The 18,507-nt window shown below is 51.0% G+C and overlaps 5 protein-coding genes across 5 annotated transcripts; 3 read left to right on the top strand and 2 right to left on the bottom strand.

The window, feature by feature from the left end:
• Positions 1–1,168: 1,168 nt before the first annotated feature.
• Positions 1,169–4,600, bottom strand: ANOM_007606 (F-box and WD domain protein; the record flags this gene model as incomplete). Its single annotated transcript, XM_015552862.1, has 2 exons — positions 1,169–4,194; positions 4,255–4,600. 2 exons carry the CDS (start codon positions 4,598–4,600, stop codon positions 1,169–1,171), a joined length of 3,372 nt encoding a protein of 1,123 aa, XP_015405362.1.
• Positions 4,601–5,245: 645 nt separating this feature from the next.
• Positions 5,246–7,655, top strand: ANOM_007605 (MRX complex nuclease subunit; the record flags this gene model as incomplete). The annotated part of the gene is made up of 2 exons (XM_015552861.1): positions 5,246–5,261; positions 5,311–7,655. 2 exons carry the CDS (start codon positions 5,246–5,248, stop codon positions 7,653–7,655), a joined length of 2,361 nt encoding a protein of 786 aa, XP_015405355.1.
• Positions 7,656–7,902: 247 nt separating this feature from the next.
• Positions 7,903–9,915, bottom strand: ANOM_007604 (acyclic terpene utilization AtuA family protein; the record flags this gene model as incomplete). Its single annotated transcript, XM_015552860.1, has 3 exons — positions 7,903–9,414; positions 9,467–9,822; positions 9,888–9,915. The coding sequence occupies 3 exons, from the start codon at positions 9,913–9,915 to the stop codon at positions 7,903–7,905; spliced, it is 1,896 nt and encodes a 631-aa protein (XP_015405354.1).
• Positions 9,916–10,649: 734 nt separating this feature from the next.
• On the top strand, positions 10,650–11,469 carry ANOM_007603 (pyridoxamine 5'-phosphate oxidase family protein; the record flags this gene model as incomplete). The annotated part of the gene is made up of 2 exons (XM_015552859.1): positions 10,650–11,042; positions 11,125–11,469. 2 exons carry the CDS (start codon positions 10,650–10,652, stop codon positions 11,467–11,469), a joined length of 738 nt encoding a protein of 245 aa, XP_015405361.1.
• Positions 11,470–15,048: 3,579 nt separating this feature from the next.
• On the top strand, positions 15,049–16,762 carry ANOM_007602 (aldehyde dehydrogenase family protein; the record flags this gene model as incomplete). Its single annotated transcript, XM_015552858.1, has 3 exons — positions 15,049–15,263; positions 15,332–16,134; positions 16,191–16,762. The coding sequence occupies exons 1-3, from the start codon at positions 15,202–15,204 to the stop codon at positions 16,760–16,762; spliced, it is 1,437 nt and encodes a 478-aa protein (XP_015405360.1). The 5' UTR covers positions 15,049–15,201.
• Between the last annotated feature and the right edge of the window lie 1,745 nt (positions 16,763–18,507).

The raw sequence follows: 18,507 nt of genomic DNA, 5'->3' as shown, positions 1-18,507 counted from the left end.
CTTCGAAGTCCACTGTCCACACCTCCCAACCTGCACGGGCCAGTCCCCCCCAACAGCCACCTTCGCCGACGACGTCGCCCTAATCCGCCAAACCCTGCACTCCCTCACCTCCGCCGGGAAACAAATCCTCCTCATCATGCACTCCTACGGCGGCTGCGTCGGCACCGACGCCGCCCAGGACTTCCTACACCCATCCCCAAACAGCAAGAACCAACCTCCAAAAGGAAGCATAATCCACCTCCTCTACCTCTGCGCCTACATCCTGCCCCCCAGCTCATCCATCCAAACCATCATGGACCAGGCCGGCGTAGACGAAACCCTCTGGGCGCAGTTCATGGACGATGATGAAGCCGGACTCACCCTGCCCCGGGACCCCGGGCTGTGGTTCTACGAAGCCTGGAGCCGGAGACGGTGCAGAGGTGCGTGCAGGGGCTCGTGAGGTTCCCGGTGAGCGTGCTCCGGGAGAAGACGAGCGGCGATGCGTGGCGCCGGTGTCCTGTTACCTATGTGAGGACCGAGAGGGATCGTGCTGTGCCTGGGCTGTTTCAGGATTTGATGCTCGATGCGGTGAAGAAGGAGGGCATCGAGATTGGGGTTTTGGGGTTCGAGGCTTGCCATAGTGTTTTTTGGAGAATGTCGGGGGTTTGGTGGGGGTTGTTCGGGATATAGAGGCTGGGGTTTATTGAATGGGCCCCTTTCTTGGGGGTGGATAGGACTGGATTATTTATATTGACAGTGTCCTGCACCGGGAATAGCATCTAACATCAAGGTGGGGGATCCTCTTTACACATGCTCGTATGGTTATAGCCCGCTTGCTACTCGCCTGACTGGAGCCTGTAAGTGAAGGTACATTCCCTCTCATGAGTTAGGGAATTGGTCGTGACTGAGTGGTAGTGCATGTCTGTGGCTCAGTGATACCGAGAAACCATGGCAATATGCGGCACATCTAAGTGCACAGATTCATCTGGCGAGCTCCAGGGAGTTCTCAGCAGTAGCGACAGCAGTCAAATTATAGTTGCAACGGCCTTACAAGTAGTCATTTTCGGTAATACTCTGACAGATCCTCACATCGATACATAAATCCCGAATTGTATATTAAATGACATGATAACATGATCGAAACACAGACATAATAAATGAACCGAAAGCAAATGTACAAAGTACGGAATTACAAAGCTCGACCCTTGCCCTTGCCCTTGCCAGACTCACCCCACGAGAGCGATGGGAACTCGTCTCTTTGCTCCGGCGGCTGACTATCGGCAAGACTGAGTTGGATGGCAAGCTCCAAATCATCCATTTCTTGTTGGTGGCTGCTTTCAGCGACGACTTCTGATGGGGAGAGATTGTGAGAGCTAGATTGAGACCCCTTCGCGTACTTGATGGGAATGTCAGGATACTGCTCAAAAGACCCAGGCCCCTCGTCAAGAAGACTCAGGCGGATCGCTTCAGCGATGTCAGGGGCAAGATCGTCGTCAACAGGCTGCTCGTATGGAGACGAGGAGGATGAAAATTCGTCTGCTGCGACTGAGCTATCGTTCCGCCCGATAGTATCGCTAGAGGCGGAGCTAGCCACGGAGCTAGGCACGGCATCGCCCCGTTTTTGCGCTTCACTAGCGAAGGCCTCCTCACTCAGGAGTTGCGCATAAGCGAGAAGCTGCTCTTCGTCCACATCGGGTCCCAGCAGATCGATGCCGAATCGGTTGCTGAGGTGCGCCTTCTCCTTGCGATCGGCTTTTTCTTGTCGCACCATCTCTGCCTGCTCATCCTCGATGAAGTCTTGGAGCGCTCCTCGGCCGCTGCTGTTGAAGCGTTGGCCCTCGGGAGTAGAATTGCTGCCCCGACGGCCGCGGCGGAACCGGCGCTTGCTCGTCTTATACTGATCGGCGGCGCCAGAGCTGTAGGACCAGTAGCGCAAGTGGGACCCGAGGGCAACCATTCCCCTTAAGACCGTAGGATCAGGGTCTAGGCATATAGATCCACTGGCATAGAAATTGTTTCCAACTCCCTGAATAGAAGCCTCCGCCTGAACTAGTCGACGACGCGCGCGGGAAGAAAAGCGTGAGTTGATGGTTCGGATAGGTCGAGTTGACGATGCAAGAGGATCCCAAGCCTGCACAAGCCCGTCATTACCGCCGTGCACAACGTACAGCGACGTAACAGCAACACAGGACACTTGAGGAGAGTCAGTCTGGATGATGCGGATCGGATTGACGGAGTTGATGATATCCGAGTTCTTCGCCGTAGGAGCGCGTATATCCCATACAAAGACCCCTCCGGTAGCCGTTCCAATAGCCATGTAGCGCCCCCGTTGACCGGGAATTTCTGGATCTGAGGGCTGCTTCATGTGCGGCATTGGCGACGACATACCGGAGGAAAGTGTCGAGCTTCCGGACATCCCAAGAAGAGGATCCTCGTCAGGAGTTAGTACAGCATATGTCGAAAGGTCCATTGTGCTTGTTGTGATTTCAATTGACTTGTGATCGCCGAAAACAAAATCTGAGATACGCCATTCCGTATTTGCGGCAGAGCAAACTATTTCGCCGAGGCGACTGGAGGCTCGCGAAGGTGGCACACTTGGCGTATTGACGGCTGAAGATAGAGACGGAAATTCAATAGGCCCACCGAATAGAGATGAAGCCATGGACTCGCCCGTTTGATACGTTCCAAAATGCGACGATGGCATTTCGACCTGCGTCAATTTTCTGGTGTATCTGCGAATCGAGGCCTTCTCATCTTCTCCAATACCACGAGCAATGACGATAACGGACTCACCGGCTCCGTGGCTATCGTCACCAGCGAAGTCGACTTGCATTTCGCGTCGCATGTCCCAACCCTCGCAAACCTTCCGGAAGTGTTTCGGCTTGAATGACATAAACTGCTCAATCTCCTTAGTCTCAGCAGCAAGCTGATTCTCATCAAGCTTCATCGAGTCCGAAGACGACCTCGGACTATAGCTGCCGTCGACAAGCTCTCGACTGTATGGGTCGGGCCTGGCCGTGCGGCGACTCAACTCCAGAAGCTCCCAACGAACACTCCTGCCAGTCTTCCACGCCAGAGTATCAATTTGTTCAGGGCTCATCTTAGCCGACGGAAGTTCAGGCTGGCGTGGCAAGTCTGAAAGATAGAAAACTTCACCCAAGGCATTGAGAACGGTTGCCCAGATGCGTCGACGGGCGTGACGCTTGACAGAATAATCGTTGTCGACTGCAATCGCAATGATGGGGACTCCCGGACAGAGAACCCATCGGGCAGTCACTTGGCCTCTTTCGAATCGCTGTTCATACGTGGGATGAGGCCCGAGTGCATAGGCTGTAAGAACTCCAGAAGAGGCACCGGACATCATTGCGACCAATCCTCCAGTCATTTTCAGGACATTGGAGGACTTGGCGATCCACACCGCGGTGACCGCATTCGTGATCAGATTCAGAGTAGGAATGCCCAACTGCGGCTGTGAGATGGACTCAGTAAGGCCCAAGAATCGCCCGCGTTGCTCCAAGGTTGAGATGAAATAGCTGCGTCCTTGAGGGCAACCCTCACCGTAGATCATCCCGTAAGGCTGGCTAACGTCCATGCGATTCGGCAGGCCGACCATGTTTCCAGAGCCAAGACCGTATTCGGCTTCACCAGGGAATAAATCCGCGAAATGGCGGAACAGCTGATGGTCAGACAAACCCCATGTCCCAACCTTGACCGAGGAGGGATCGCTAGCAGATGCGATTCCCTGCTCTGACGCCCCATGGATGAAAAGAGGCTGCTTCTTGGTCACCTCGGTCCCAAAGGATGCCGCAAGATGATTGACAGGATACAAAAGCTGGGAAGTGTACGTGACAACGGCACTGCCATTGCGCATATTTACAGAGCGAACTGTACCGCTCTTTTTGGCAGGGTCGAATTGCGCCGGCTTACCTCGCGCAAGTGACCTCAGCAAGCGGGTCCGCAGAATATACTCGGACCTCCATGACGCTAACGCAGTGAGCCGGGAAAAGAAGCGCTTATCCGAGGTGACCCTCTCAGGTGTGTTAGCCTCAGACAGGTGAATGCCATTTTCCGAGACATAAGGCCCAGGAAAGTAGCGCGAAAATGCGATTCTCCAGGCGTGGGGCGTTGTGACAAGAGTGTGAAACCGGCGCGACACTAATGCCATAGATGACAGAGCCGGTGGTGGCAGGTGCGAGAGGATGTGCGTTAAAACCTCTGGCAAGCCATAGTGTTAGACAGGTCATTGTCTGAGGAAGATTACCAACGGTGACATACCATTTGGGAATGCGTCCAGCGACAGATGCGACTCAGTAGACGGGGGTGTTACTCTGAAGCTCAGATCGGTTCGTCTCCAAGGCGACTGCGCTATCGCATTCTCGTACTGAGTGACACGGTCGGCAACCGGCGATGCGGGGGCTGAATCGTCAGACCTCGCCTGGTTCAAGGGCGCCAGGCGAGGTGAGTCAGAGACGCCTTCAATGTCTCTGGCCTCATGGGGAGGTCCAGAGACTTGATGGTCGCCATCGAGAACATGTCCATGCTGGGTATTGTGAAAGGACTCTCTGGGGGGCGAATCTGTAGGAGAAGTGCGCTCAGAAACTGCAGCAGGCTCGGATTGCATAAAAAGGTCTCGCGGGGTTAACGGGATCAACGGAGGCGACTGAACCAGGCCAGATACTGGGTCAGTCGGGCAATACAAGGACGGAAGAAGGAAAAGAGTTGATGGCGCGAGAACGACGCTCTATGCGGTGGAGGATGCGAAGGATAAGAAAAAGAAATCTATACAGTCCGAAAGCGAGAAAGAGAGATAAAGATGAATGGAGATGGGGCGTAGTTCAGGCAAAACGAGGGACTTGACGAGAATCGACGTTCGGATTTCGGAGGGGAATGTGTCACGGGCCAGCCCTGTGATTCGTCACGGCCTTTTCGCGTCCCTCTCACGTGAAGACGCGCCGCGGAGGCAAATCAGATTGGATATCGAATGTTAGTAATATTACCCAAATAATATCTTCTATTTGATGGCATTTCTTCAGATCTAGTTAACTAACTACTACGTACTGTGGATTAATTAAGCATGCATCGCGGCACCCTGCACAAAGGCCGTGCATAATCCCCTGCCATTGGTCCTATTCAACGGCTTGTTTTTCCAGGCAACACCCTCACATTACAGCCTGACGGAGTCCCCATTTAATAGTGGCCCGTTCGCATCACAATACCCACCATCTTCGACACTTTCACCTCAGGCGGACTGGAGTGACTTGTTATAATGCCCGAGCTTGGTGGTAAGTACACAATTCTTGTTTTATTGTTCTCAAAAAATCTTAGTAACAGGACCAGACGCGGAAACGATCCGCATCCTCGTTGCAACCGACAACCATGTCGGGTACAACGAACGAGACCCGATCAGGGGTGATGACAGCTGGAAGAGTTTCCACGAGGTGATGTGCCTGGCCCGCGAGCGTGACGTTGACATGGTGCTCCTCGCGGGCGATCTCTTTCACGAGAACAAGCCTTCCCGAAAATCTATGTACCAAGTGATGCGCTCGATCCGGATGAACTGTCTGGGCGATAAGCCCTGTGAGCTGGAAATGCTCAGTGATGCCAGTGAAAACTTCCAAGGGGCGTTCAACCATGTGAATTACGAAGATCTCGACATCAATGTGGCAATCCCCATTTTCTCTATCCATGGCAACCATGATGACCCCTCCGGAGAGGGTCATTTGGCGGCGTTGGACTTACTCCAGGTTTCCGGACTACTTAACTATTACGGACGGACGCCTGAGTCCGATAACATTCAGATAAAGCCGGTCCTGCTTCAGAAGGGCCGGACCAAATTAGCACTATATGGTATGAGTAACGTCCGAGATGAACGACTATTCCGTACATTTCGCGACGGAAAGGTCAAGTTCTACCAGCCTTCGATTCAGAAAGAGGACTGGTTCAACTTGATATGTGTCCACCAGAATCACCACGCTTATACGGAAACTGGATACCTCCCCGAAAACTTCCTCCCGGAGTTTCTTGACCTCGTGATCTGGGGCCACGAACATGAGTGCTTGATTGATCCGAAATTGAACCCTGAGACCAAATTTCACGTCATGCAGCCAGGGTCCTCTGTGGCAACATCACTTGTCCCCGGAGAGGCAGTAACAAAACAAGTGTCTATCGTCAGTATCACCGGACGTAGCTTTAAATGCGAGCCGATCCCACTGAAGACTGTGCGACCGTTTGTCATGAGAGAAATTGTCCTCTCCGAGGAGAAGGGAGCTCAAAAGTTGGCTCGGAAAGAAAACAACCGGACTGAAGTCACCCGTTTTCTGATGGCAATCGTTGAGGAGCTCATTGAGCAAGCGAAAAATGAATGGCTGGCGATGCAGGAAGATGTTGAAGAAGATGAGGAGTTAGAGGCGCCCTTGCCACTAGTGAGACTGCGTGTGGAGATCTCCACACCGGAAGGAGGTAGCTATGATTGTGAGAACCCTCAGCGGTTCTCTAATCGCTTCGTAGGAAAGGTGGCAAATGTGAATGATGTTGTACAGTTCTACCGGAAGAAAAAGAACGCAGCAGCCCGCAAGAAAGATGATGACTTCGATGCAACAGCAGTCTCCCACCTCTCAACGCTGGACACGGTGAAGGTGGAACAGTTGGTGCGTGAATTCCTCTCTGCCCAGTCGTTGAGTATCCTTCCACAGAATTCATTTGGGGATGCTGTGGCCCAATTCATCGACAAAGACGACAAGCATGCCATGGAGATGTTCGTGAACGAATCATTAGAAAGTCAAATCAAACACCTCATGGCCCTGGATCGTGACAACGATATCATGGACGATGAAGAAGAGGCGCAGAGCTCGCTACAGCAGGCAATGGAGAAGTATCGAAATCAAATGGAAGACATGTTCTCTCGAGGCGTCAAGAAGAGTTCGCGAGGGAAGAGGCGCTTTAAGCCTAAACCAGATGGCTGGGATACTGAATTCGACGGCGTCTGGGAAGACCAACCTGGGGCGCTTATACATTCAGATAATGAGGGTGATCCCAATGAAGAGGATGCTGCAGAGGATGGCACAGCACCTGCTGCCACGAAAGCAACGTCAACTCGTGGTCGGGGCCGAGGCCGTGGGGGAAGAACGGCCGTTTCTGCGACTACTCGCAAAGCAGCTACCACCGCGAAGACCATATCCACGGCACCCAAGAAAACGGCACCCAAGAAACCTACTAGGGGACGGAAGAAAGCCGTATCAGACGACGATGATGAGGAAGAAGATGTCATCATGCTGGACGATGATGACGAAGATGTAACCCCTCCCGCAGCTCAAGCCCTCTCTGACGATGAAGACGATGATTCCCAATCTCTATTTGTTAAGCAACCTTCAACCCGAAGCCGCAAAGCAGCGCCCTCGACGACCACCACCCAACGTCGAGGACGGACCGCGCCATCCCCGGCACCATCGTCGAATACCATAGGAGGAACCGCTACGCGTAGGTCTGCAACAACACGAGGCAAACAAACCCAGATGACGTTGGATTTTACCGGCTCCCAAATCAGTGCTCGTGAGAGCCAGACCACCTCCAGGTCGACGAGACCGAATCGGAAGACTCGGGCTACGAGTGTGTTGAGCGAGGAAATTGATGATGACAGTGACGCCTTCGAGTCTGCGCCACCCCCCAGAAGGAGGTAGACTTCCTCGTCAACAGGTTCGAAAGAGGAGGTTCCATGCCTTTCATCCGTGGGCACTTCCGGCAGATTATGACACACTTGCATTCATGGCGTTTTATGTACAGTATGGGACAATTTCAATCAATGTGATGAAAACTCAATGCCAAGAAAAGCATCTTTCCTAGATTATCCGCAGGAGGGACATCTGTGATTTAATATACCTAGCTATTGACACAAAGAAAGCTATAGCTGCAGATAGCGACGGACAATTACAGCTTGCCGCGGTTTAAAAACTTGACAGGTAAATCCACCCATTTTGCCCGCAGATACTCGGCAACATTCTTCCCCAGAAAGTCGACTGTAGTTGTCGCGCCAACGCCACGGTCGAGGAGGTTTCGGAACAAAAAGTGTACACCACGGAGGTTTGGAAGCTCGAATCGCTCGATCTGTAGCTGAGGGTTCGACCGGTATTCCTCTCCTAAAAGCTCCTGCGCCTTTGGAATGGAGAGCAGTGAGCGCAACCAAAGGTACTCATCGTTGTGGCGAACCCAGAACCCGCAGTTCGCATCGGGTCCTTTGTCGCCCGATCGAGCATGGACAATCCACCCTAGGGGGCCTCGAGTTGTAGGCCCGAAGTCTAGGTCGCGGTTGGCAGGGGATTCGGTAATCGCCTGTGAAGGCTGACGAGGCGGGAACTCTTGGGTCGTGGGCGGTGGAGGGATGTCCAGCACTTGATTCTTCCACGGGAGGTGCACACGGTGCTTCACATCTGCTTGGGGCAGAAGACTAACATAATACTCATATATGGGCTTTGGGAATCCCTGTCGTGCATCAAGGTGGAAAGTAGCGCCGGGATAGCCTTGCATGATATTGTCGGTGATATGGCGGAGAAAGTTATTCGGGGCGATATCTTCTGCTTTACGAGCTTGGGCAACAATTCGCAAGGTGACAGTGGCGCTGTTTTGGTCTCGAGGGTCGTCTGGCGCTGAACCCAATGTAGAGAATTCGAGAGCTGTGTAGTTGGATGAATATGGGGCGAGAAGGTGGCGAATCTGCTCCTCCAGCATCCGTGCCTTCGCGTCGATGTCCAGCCCAACCAGAAACCATGAAGCCTCTGCTTGGAAACCGCCACGGGCCGTGATACCGACTTTGGTTGTTGGTGGAGGTGGTGCGGATCGGACGCCGTGCACGGCCACACGATTGGTACCGACTTGTTCGAAGTGGATGTCCGTTAGCACAGCAGTAACGTCTGAGTTGAAGTACCAAGGGCCCTGGATTTCGTATAAAAGCTGGGAGGAACAGGTATCGACAGTAACCGCGCCGCCAGGAGCAGAAGATTGCATTGTGATAACCACTTTCCCGTCTGTTGAAATTTCTGCAATAGGATAGCCGATATTACGCCAGCCATCACTGCCAACTTTCTCTAGCGTCTTGAAACCGGTGAAATTGCCTCCACATACATAGTTGCTACATTCGATAAGATGTCCAGCAACAAATGCATTGGCCAACTGATCGAGATCGCTGCGGTTCCACCCATGATACCAGTACGCGGCTCCAATAACAGGGGATGCATCTGACACTCGTCCGCACAGAACAATATCGGCCCCTTGAGACAAGGCTGCGGCAATTCCCAGGCCTCCGAGATAGCACTGAGCATATATTGGCTCGAAATTCCAGTCGGAAAGGGTCTCTCCTGTATAGACGTTTTTGAAGGTTGATTTCCCAGTGGACAAAGCTGTTCTCACTGTTGAGAGAACCTCGTCGCCAGAGACCCAAGCCACCTGGACTATATCAATACATGCAACGTGCAGAGTACTCTAACAATGGAATTACCTTTAGATTTAAGCCCTTGGCCTTGACCATTTTTGTTACCACTTTAAAAAGCCCTTCCGTGTCTGCATTTCCCGCGTTGACCGCTACTTTGATGCCATATTTGGCCAAATCATCTAGGGCTGGCTCCAGAGCCAAAAGAAATGCAAGCTCATATCCCGGTGCAGTTGTCGGCATCGCCGGGGCGTTATTACCAGCTACCTCCTGGGCTTTATCTTGATCTATCCGTCGTGCTGCCCCCGTGACCATGTTCGCCTCGCTCATGAAGTCGGCGATGATGACGTCGACGGGGTCTCGAGGGTAGTTACGAGCGAACTCGGTGATGGCATGTCGACGGTCAGACGTAGAGCCCGAAGCACCTGTAAATAGCTCAGTCAATATTGCCTCTCACGAGGAAGGGATGAATCTAGAAATTGCGACTGACCTGCAATGCGAACCGGACGAGAACTCATGATGTCTTTCAGTGATGTATCTATTTACTACGGGAGCAAGAGGTGAAGAATTTTCTCAACCGAGATGCAATTGATGGGGAACTGGAATGCTTTAAGGGTCATCAAGTGGTCCATCTTCACACTAGTGAATCTGGTTGTCGATCATCCAAACTATGTAATGGCCGAGGAGGACTTTCGGTTGTCGGTTCGCGGATGCGGGGTTCACTGGGCTGATGTATTAATCTGATGAATCAAGGATAGTGGAATAATGCAAGGTATAATTAGCAAACAATCAGCTCAATTGACGTATCTGAACTGAAGTATTACCGGACTGTGAAGAGTAATGAATGATGGTGGAGCTATTCAGCTCTTGCTTGTTGCGGTTTAGTCCATGAGATCACATGTGGATAACAGATTCGATTCAATGTGGGTCACGGGGGCAGGACAGCCCCAGAGTATGCTATGTACTGTGTACGCAGTATGTGCTCTGAACAGCTTGTATCGGTCGAGAGTGTTGTTGGCTGGGAAATCTCATTCTTCTCTTTACATTTAATTCATTTGTCATAGCCTACAGGGATCATATCTGTATCACGTTATCGTGCTTACATGCACACACTGAGTCACCATGCCGCTCGGAGTTCGACGTGGTTTCCGAACCCCCACTTGTGATATATTTAGTGCTAGGGATAGAGAGAGTAGCAATCTGATCACCTCTCACCGACATTACCACTAATAGCCCATTTCCATCCACCACAATGGTTCAATACTTCGAATCCATTTCAGATGATTTTCGTGACTGGGCTTTACGCCAGAGCGTCTTCTTCGTGGCCTCGGCGCCTCTGCGTGGTCGCCACGTGAACCTGTCTCCGAAAGGCCTACCAGACGCCTCTTTCGCCATTCTGGGCCCTAATGAAGCAGCTTACGTAGATGGGCCAGGTTCTGGCAATGAGACGATTAGTCATTTGCGAGAAAATGGCCGTATTACTGTGATGTTCTGCTCTTTTGACAAGTCACCGCGCATTCTGCGACTGTTTTGCACGGGCTCAGTTGTTGAATGGACCGATCCCCAGTTTCCTCAATATTTGGAGCGCATGGCAGGAAAACATCTCATAGGCGCCCGTGCTATTATTCATCTGGACGTTTTTAAGGTTCGTTATTTGCCAGTGATACCTTTCCCGCTCTTACATTTATTGTCGCATACTTCATATACTGTATGCTCATAGTTTGCAGGTCCAAACATCGTGTGGGTTCGGTGTGCCACAGTTAGCTTTGACTCATGACCCGGAGACCAACGAAGTGAAGCCATATCTCAAAGACCGCGAAATGATGGCCTATTGGGCTGGTAAAAAGGTGAGTGCAGGCCAGATGCGCGCGTATCAGCAAGAGTGGAACGCTAGTAGTCTAGACGGGCTTCCTGGTCTTCATTCCGCACTGAGAGATAATCACAAGAGTGTATGGTGGGCACAGTTGGAAGGTTGGATGAATCGCCATCGATATGAGCTGGAAACGACGAAGACTTCAATCTTGCTTTTGTTTGTGGGTATGGCGATCCTGCAGTGGGCTGGGTATATATAGATAGATTGTATATGACAATGTATCTGCTGTATGCGAGAGATGATATGCTACATGATTGATGGTGTTGTCTTGATGGAATTTTTCTTGCTGTTCACTATATCTCTCTATCTTTTTTCACTGAATGTGCAGCCTCAAGGGAGATCGACTTTGAGTATATAAACACAGTTACGCATACTGAAACGCCAATGAGCATCAGGAAGATCATGCGCCTTGTAGACCCCGTAGTGCTATTACGCGCAAGAGCCCTTCCAAAGCAATATTGTGATCTTACCGAAATACTAACAGCCCAGATATCTCCACAATATCATCGATGGTGCCTTGGAGGTGCGGGGTTACCCCGTGAGACGAGCGGAAGAATTTTGACCAATGGGATATCAGAAACGTTGGGAAGCGTTTGGACGAGATATTTACGCGCGCATACAACTCCAAAGCTTGGGCCATACCGACAGCCGAGGTATGAATACTACCGAGCTCACAACATCCATCGTCGTCTTACTGAAATTATTTGGTCAGATGAGTGCTACGTATGCCCATCGCTTTGACCAGGGGTATCCCACTTCCCGTCTGGAGCGCAACGTGCAATGGCCGATATCTTACATCACCTTCAAAAGAAGGACATTCTGTTTCGTGGCCACTTTGGATCATGGAAGTACAGGGCTAAATCACAGGTATGTGGACTATCCAACGTTGCAAGGGGAGATGGTGGGCTGAAAAATCTCCAGTTTGATGTTTGGTGCTGAGGCGGTTGAGCGGCCTTGATGACCTTATCGAACCCAGGCTTTATCAACTCTCGAGCCAACGCCGAGCGTCGTTCGGTGTCTACCATGGGTGTCCGCCAGTAAGTATATAGATACAGCTATGGATGACTGCGGAGGGATCGCTATCCACGGGTCAGTACTTGTATAATTGGGTGCGTCTCACCAATACTACTCAGCTTCAGCGCAGGCATAACTATGTACATGAACTTTGTTGTAGACTTTTTCTAGTCCTTGAATTTGATAAATACCTAAAGTAAGCATAAACGTAACAAAATACTTCCTGTAGCTTCAGGGCATACGGACAACCCGGTCTGTACAAGGGGAGAATACTGCCTCAGGAAAGAAACTGAAAACGTGATACCGACACAGCACACCAGCTAGAGTCAAACCGGCACTTCAGCTCTTCCAACAGACCAACTACAGAAGCCATCGAAGCATCGGATGGACGTATAAGGTCATATATAAAACTGATTTCACTGCACGATTACCTTTGTCGAATCCCGACCAAAGATTAATGGTTACTTGGATGAAAATGATTTGAAGACCTACTTCGGATATACAACGTGTACACTGTTCATGTGTATCGAACTCTGTGGTTCCGCTGCACGCGGATGGTCTGTTCTTTAAGCTTTACAAGTCTCACCGGGACAAGTATGGGGTTGACGTGGTATGCGGGGGATAAGCCTTGTTTGTCGGCCAAATGGGAAAGCCCTCCCAGCCACCCAGCATCAACACCAAATAAAGTCGAGCCTCTCTTCGTGTTACAGTCCCTATGCACGATGAGGTGAGAATTCAAATCCCGTCCGTCTGAGTACGAGCCGAATATCTGATAACTCCAGTAACCCGAGAATACGGCGGGATCGGATTGCAGGGATTAGAATCCTTCAAGACAAGAGCCCTGGTGGTCCGATCTGAGATGTGAACGCACCCGATGAAGATGTAAAAATGCGGACTTATCGCAGTTCATGACCTGTTGAGCACGATGGTTAAGGCTGGGTGGCATTCAAGGTACGGGAGCTTGTTTAGGGAGGGTTGCATATCGGGTGAACCTTGGTCCTCCAAGGTTTGAAGCTTAACGCTCCGTCATGTTAGCTATTGTTAAATTTATTACTTGCTGTTCCAGACCCTCCCTCCTCGCAAACCTCGCAAGCCATGCTCTTAAATGGCGTCCTATAGTTCCGATGCGGCCCGAATGAAACTCCCGAGTCAGCTGATTGGATGATCGCCAACTAGTCATCCATGCCGCGGCGAGGAGTTTGCGATTGATCGTCTACCATTTCTGTACCGGTCACGTGGTAACATACATAACAGGAACAGTAACTACTAATGCTAGATCCCGTCTGATGTACATACCAGTACATATATGCGACCTGCAATGACCGAGGTCATTGATTGGACAGAGGGGACGTGGCTGGAGGTGTTTCATTGGACTGCACCTCCGTCCTGGAAATTTAGAGCAAAAGTCCTAAAAGTCGCCGGCGGGAAGGAAGTTCGCCCGGTCCAGTGGAGACGGAGGGGACTTGGCACCCTCCCAGTCAAACACTATGTCTCATGACGGGGGTGCAGCCTGGTTACCTAACGATTATGCAGATGGACCAGTATCAGCCCAGGAATGTCAACTCACTATTTGGAATATCGATAGCATGTTGCCCCAGAGGCTCCGTCACCAAAATCATATTTTTCACTGATTCCACAATCGTTCATTACCAAAGTACGGGCTACAGGTACTGGGAGACTACCTCCCAGACTACTTTGTTAGGTGCAGGAATGCTAGTTTCTGCTTCGACCTACCAAATGCAAGCAAAGGCTGCCAACAACCCCGGGTCTGGACCAATCTTTACCCCATTCAGTAAGACTTTCGCCCCATTGATTTGTCGTGATTAGTGAGCTGCGTTCTGGAGACGCTTGTTGGAGACCAAGACGAGAGCTAGTTGCCAGTAGGGGATACCGAATGAGGAGAATGGATAGAGTGATTAGCGACTATCGACTCCGTACTCCAGACGTCTGCATAGAAGTAATTTGCTGTATTTGTTTGCCACGTTGGGATTGCTGAAAATGCGTTGGCGGGGGTACTAGGCTGCTGACGATATAGCGGGGCAGCATTTCCCCTGTATCAACCCTAATTCCTCCGCGACCATGCGAGTAACTTGCGGACTTGCTTAAAAACTTGTTTTCAACACCATACAGAACCCCCACGTGGATCTTTTATAGTAGAGTTTTATGAACCGCGCAAGGTGCACCGGGGGAACCAGACAGAAAGAAAAAATAAAAATAAATAAATTGGAGAGATGATGCAATTTCACGGAGAGCTCCTGGTGCGTCAGAGCTGGTGGGAATCCATGGACTGGGAGGGTCAGACTAACACGAAGACGTTGTATCAAAACGGATAGGGTACCAAATTTCCAGAGACCGGAAGTGGACCGGCCAGGCCGGGGATAAGCGCTGACTGGCCTGAGGAACCCCGCACGATCGTCTGGAAAGACAGCTACGGTGGGGTACTGGTGGATCCCCTATCATCAATACAGCCTCGGGCCCTGGCCCCTCAGCCAATCGGGGCCCGGGATGGCAGTGGGATTACTGAGCCTGACCGGTAAAATTACGGGCCACACTACAGGCTTCCCCTCCTTCTTCGGTGTTATCACTGTCAACGGTCGATGATTCCCCCTCCTTGCTTTGTTTTTTGGGTAAGTTGAGTTCTTTTTGTGATTTTATTTTTATTTTCATTTCTAATCAATTCATTTCTTATTTTTCTTTTTTGTTTCCGCTTCCCACCTTTTCCCCTCCTGACCCCCCCCATTCGGTCCTGTCCATTCGCCATACAATTGAAAGCTATTAATACCGTGGGATCTCCCCCTCCTTTGCCTGGCACCGTTGTTTCTTCTCCTCATCTCCCCTCTAAACATCTCTCTCTATACCAACACCCCACTCCTTCTAGTGATACCCCCTTTCTCGTTTCTTCATCTCCTCCGTCACCATGGCCGACCTTTTCACCACCATCGAGACCCCTTCGGGCAAATACGAGCAACCCTTGGGCCTGTATGTCATCCCGCCACCCTTGCCATTCTCGCTCAGGGAGTCCTTGCTAACATAAGGTTGCCGCTTAGGTTCATCAACAATGAGTTCGTCAAGGCCAAGAGTGGCCGCACGTTCGAGACCATCAACCCCACCAACGAGAAGCCAATTGTAGCCGTCCAGGAGGCGGACGAGAATGATGTCGAAGATGCCGTCAAGGCTGCCCGTGCTGCCTTCGAGGGCGAGTGGAGGAAGGTGACACCCTCGGAACGTGGCCGCCTGCTCACCAAGCTGGCCGACCTCTTCGAGCGTGATATCGACATCCTGGCTGCTATTGAATCCCTTGACAACGGCAAGGCCTTCACCATGGCTAAGGGTGACGTTGGCGCCGCCGCCGGCTGCCTTCGCTACTACGGTGGCTGGGCTGATAAGATTCACGGCCAAACCATTGATACCAACCCAGAGTCTCTTACCTACACCCGCCACGAGCCCATTGGTGTCTGTGGTCAGATCATCCCTTGGAACTTCCCTCTTCTGATGTGGTCCTGGAAGATTGGACCTGCCGTCGCTGCCGGTAACGTCGTCGTCCTCAAGACCGCTGAGCAGACTCCCCTGTCTGGTCTCTATGCCGCCAAGCTCATCAAGGAAGCTGGCTTCCCTGCTGGTGTCGTTAACATCATCTCTGGTTTCGGCCGTGTTGCCGGTGCTGCTATCTCCAGCCACATGGATATTGATAAGATTGCCTTCACTGGTTCGACTCTGGTTGGTCGTATGATTCTCCAGGCCGCCGCCAAGAGCAACCTGAAGAAGGTCACTCTGGAGTTGGGTGGCAAGTCCCCTAACATTGTCTTTGACGATGCCGACATCGACAACGCCATCTCTTGGTCCAACTTCGGTATCTTCTTCAACCACGGCCAGTGCTGCTGCGCTGGTTCCCGTATCCTGGTCCAGGAGGCATCCACGACAAGTTCGTTGCCCGCTTCAAGGAGCGCGCCGCTGCCAACAAGCTCGGCAACCCCTTCACGGCCGACACCTTCCAGGGCCCTCAGGTCTCGCAGCTGCAGTTCGACCGCATCATGGAGTACATCGACCACGGCAAGAAGGAGGGTGCTACCGTTGCCACCGGTGGTGAGCGTCACGGAACCGAGGGTTACTTCATCCAGCCTACCGTCTTCACCGATGTCCACAGCGACATGAAGATTGCCAAGGAGGAGATCTTCGGCCCCGTCGTCACCGTGCAGAAGTTCAAGGATGAGGAGGAGGCCATCAAGATCGGTAACAGCACCTCGTACGGTCTTGCCGCTGCCGTCCACACCAAGAACGTCAACACTGCCATCCGCGTCTCCAACGCCCTCCGGGCCGGAACCGTCTGGATCAACAACTACAACATGATCAACTACCAGGCTCCCTTCGGTGGCTTCAAGGAGTCGGGTATTGGCCGTGAACTGGGCTCCTACGCCCTCGAGAACTACACCCAGGTCAAGACTGTGCACTACCGCCTGGGTGACGCTCTCTTTGCTTAAATGAAATTTATGATGAAATAATGAAATATTTTACCCGTTCCATTTTGGCGATGGCTTTGATCTTTGTCATTTCATGTAAACATAGGATATGAATTCACGATGAAATTGTGACTACCTACTACTTTGAACCGTAACACTAGTAAGAAGAGTATGACCAATAACGTAGACCAGACTAAAGAGGCCATCAGTCTTTCCAGAACAAAGTTGTAAACTGAATATATGCCGTTCGGTCGGTAGTGCATGAACCGAAGCTAATGAATCTTGTCTCCATACTTCGCTCGTCGATACAAGTGCCGACATGCCGCGGGGTCAAGGTCCTCGGGTCAAATCCACCCCGAGATTCCTCTCGGGGGGTGATACACCGAAAGTGCCGGACAACCCAAACTTCTGCTCCAGATCCATGAACACAATGATAATATCCCGAGACATTCAACAATGCTTTATTATCTCCACTTCAAACCATGTAAATCCGGTAATACACCTAGTATAATATATCCGGTAATCAAACTCTAAACTCCATACAAGCGTTGAGTAAACATTATAATACACCCGCGAATAGGCGATGTTCTCGATAGTGGCTTGATCGGCAGTGCAGCGCCGATGCGTGTGCATACTAGTTTAATAGGATTGTTATGAATCTAGAGTTTGTGAATGGTGTTATATGACTCAGGTTCATGTCATTGTTACTTTAGGGAAGGGGTACTCTGTCACCCTGTTCACTCTATCACCCTCTGACTCTGTTTGATTACCCTCATAGGGAATGGCGAAGTGTATTAGGTTAGAGTTAGCAGTGTATTGCATACTCGTCTGACTAGAAAGTAGTTGAGTAGTTGAATTGACTATGACTGGGGTAGACTTTCTCTGAGAGTGTGTAAGGATACTAAGGGAATTGAATGCCTAATGCTTCCGAGCGGTACATGTATGGACTTTAGTGGTGCTCGCAGATGATCTGCGAGGAATGCTAGTGTATGACCGTCGGCCTCTTAAGGTGGATGGATTCCTTACACAGTAAGCATTTTATATTCCCTTCAGTCGCCCGTCCCGTCACTGAAGGCCATCCCGCATAGATTGACAGTATGCTAAACCCCGCAACGGCCGCCAAGCTGCTTTGTCTTTCAAGTGTCTCTTCATGTGCAGATTTCTCATTATCATTGCACTTATTCTTGACCGGGAATAGAGCCTACTACTTCTGGATGTGATTTGTCATAGAATTCCCTATCCAGATGCTTTCTCAAACCACACACACACACACACACTCTCTCTCTCTCTCTCTATATATACCCATAGCGCAAGTTTCTCTTCTATTCCAAAACCCCTACTCAAACCTCGCATACAGTTCCCACACCAAATCCACAGACGTAAGCTGACTCAAATCAAGCCCCTGACCATTCAGCAACTGAATCATCCACTGAGTAAAAAACAGTCGGATACGCATGGTTGTGACTTGGATGGAAAGTTTGTTGGTGGAGAACTTACATCTTTGGATGACACTGTTTGCGTGAGTACTGGGGTTGAATTTGTTAGTGGGGTTCGCTGTGAAGGGCGGAGACTGTTGGCAGAGGTAGAGAGGCTTAGGCTGTAGGATTCGGTCATACTTGGAGTTGACGTCGTTGTTCATCGCGTCATCAACTGGCAGTACGGACATCACCATTGTTTTGTCAGTCACGTACTATCGCGCCTGGGAACTGGAAATATGACTACACTTGAATTGTATTCCTTTCCTCTCTGACATCCACTAGATCCAG

The sequence above is a fragment of the Aspergillus nomiae genome (genome assembly GCF_001204775.2).
Source record: "Aspergillus nomiae NRRL 13137 chromosome Unknown contig00208, whole genome shotgun sequence".
NCBI lineage: Eukaryota > Fungi > Ascomycota > Eurotiomycetes > Eurotiales > Aspergillaceae > Aspergillus > Aspergillus nomiae.
This window is presented reverse-complemented; position numbering and strand designations above follow the sequence as displayed.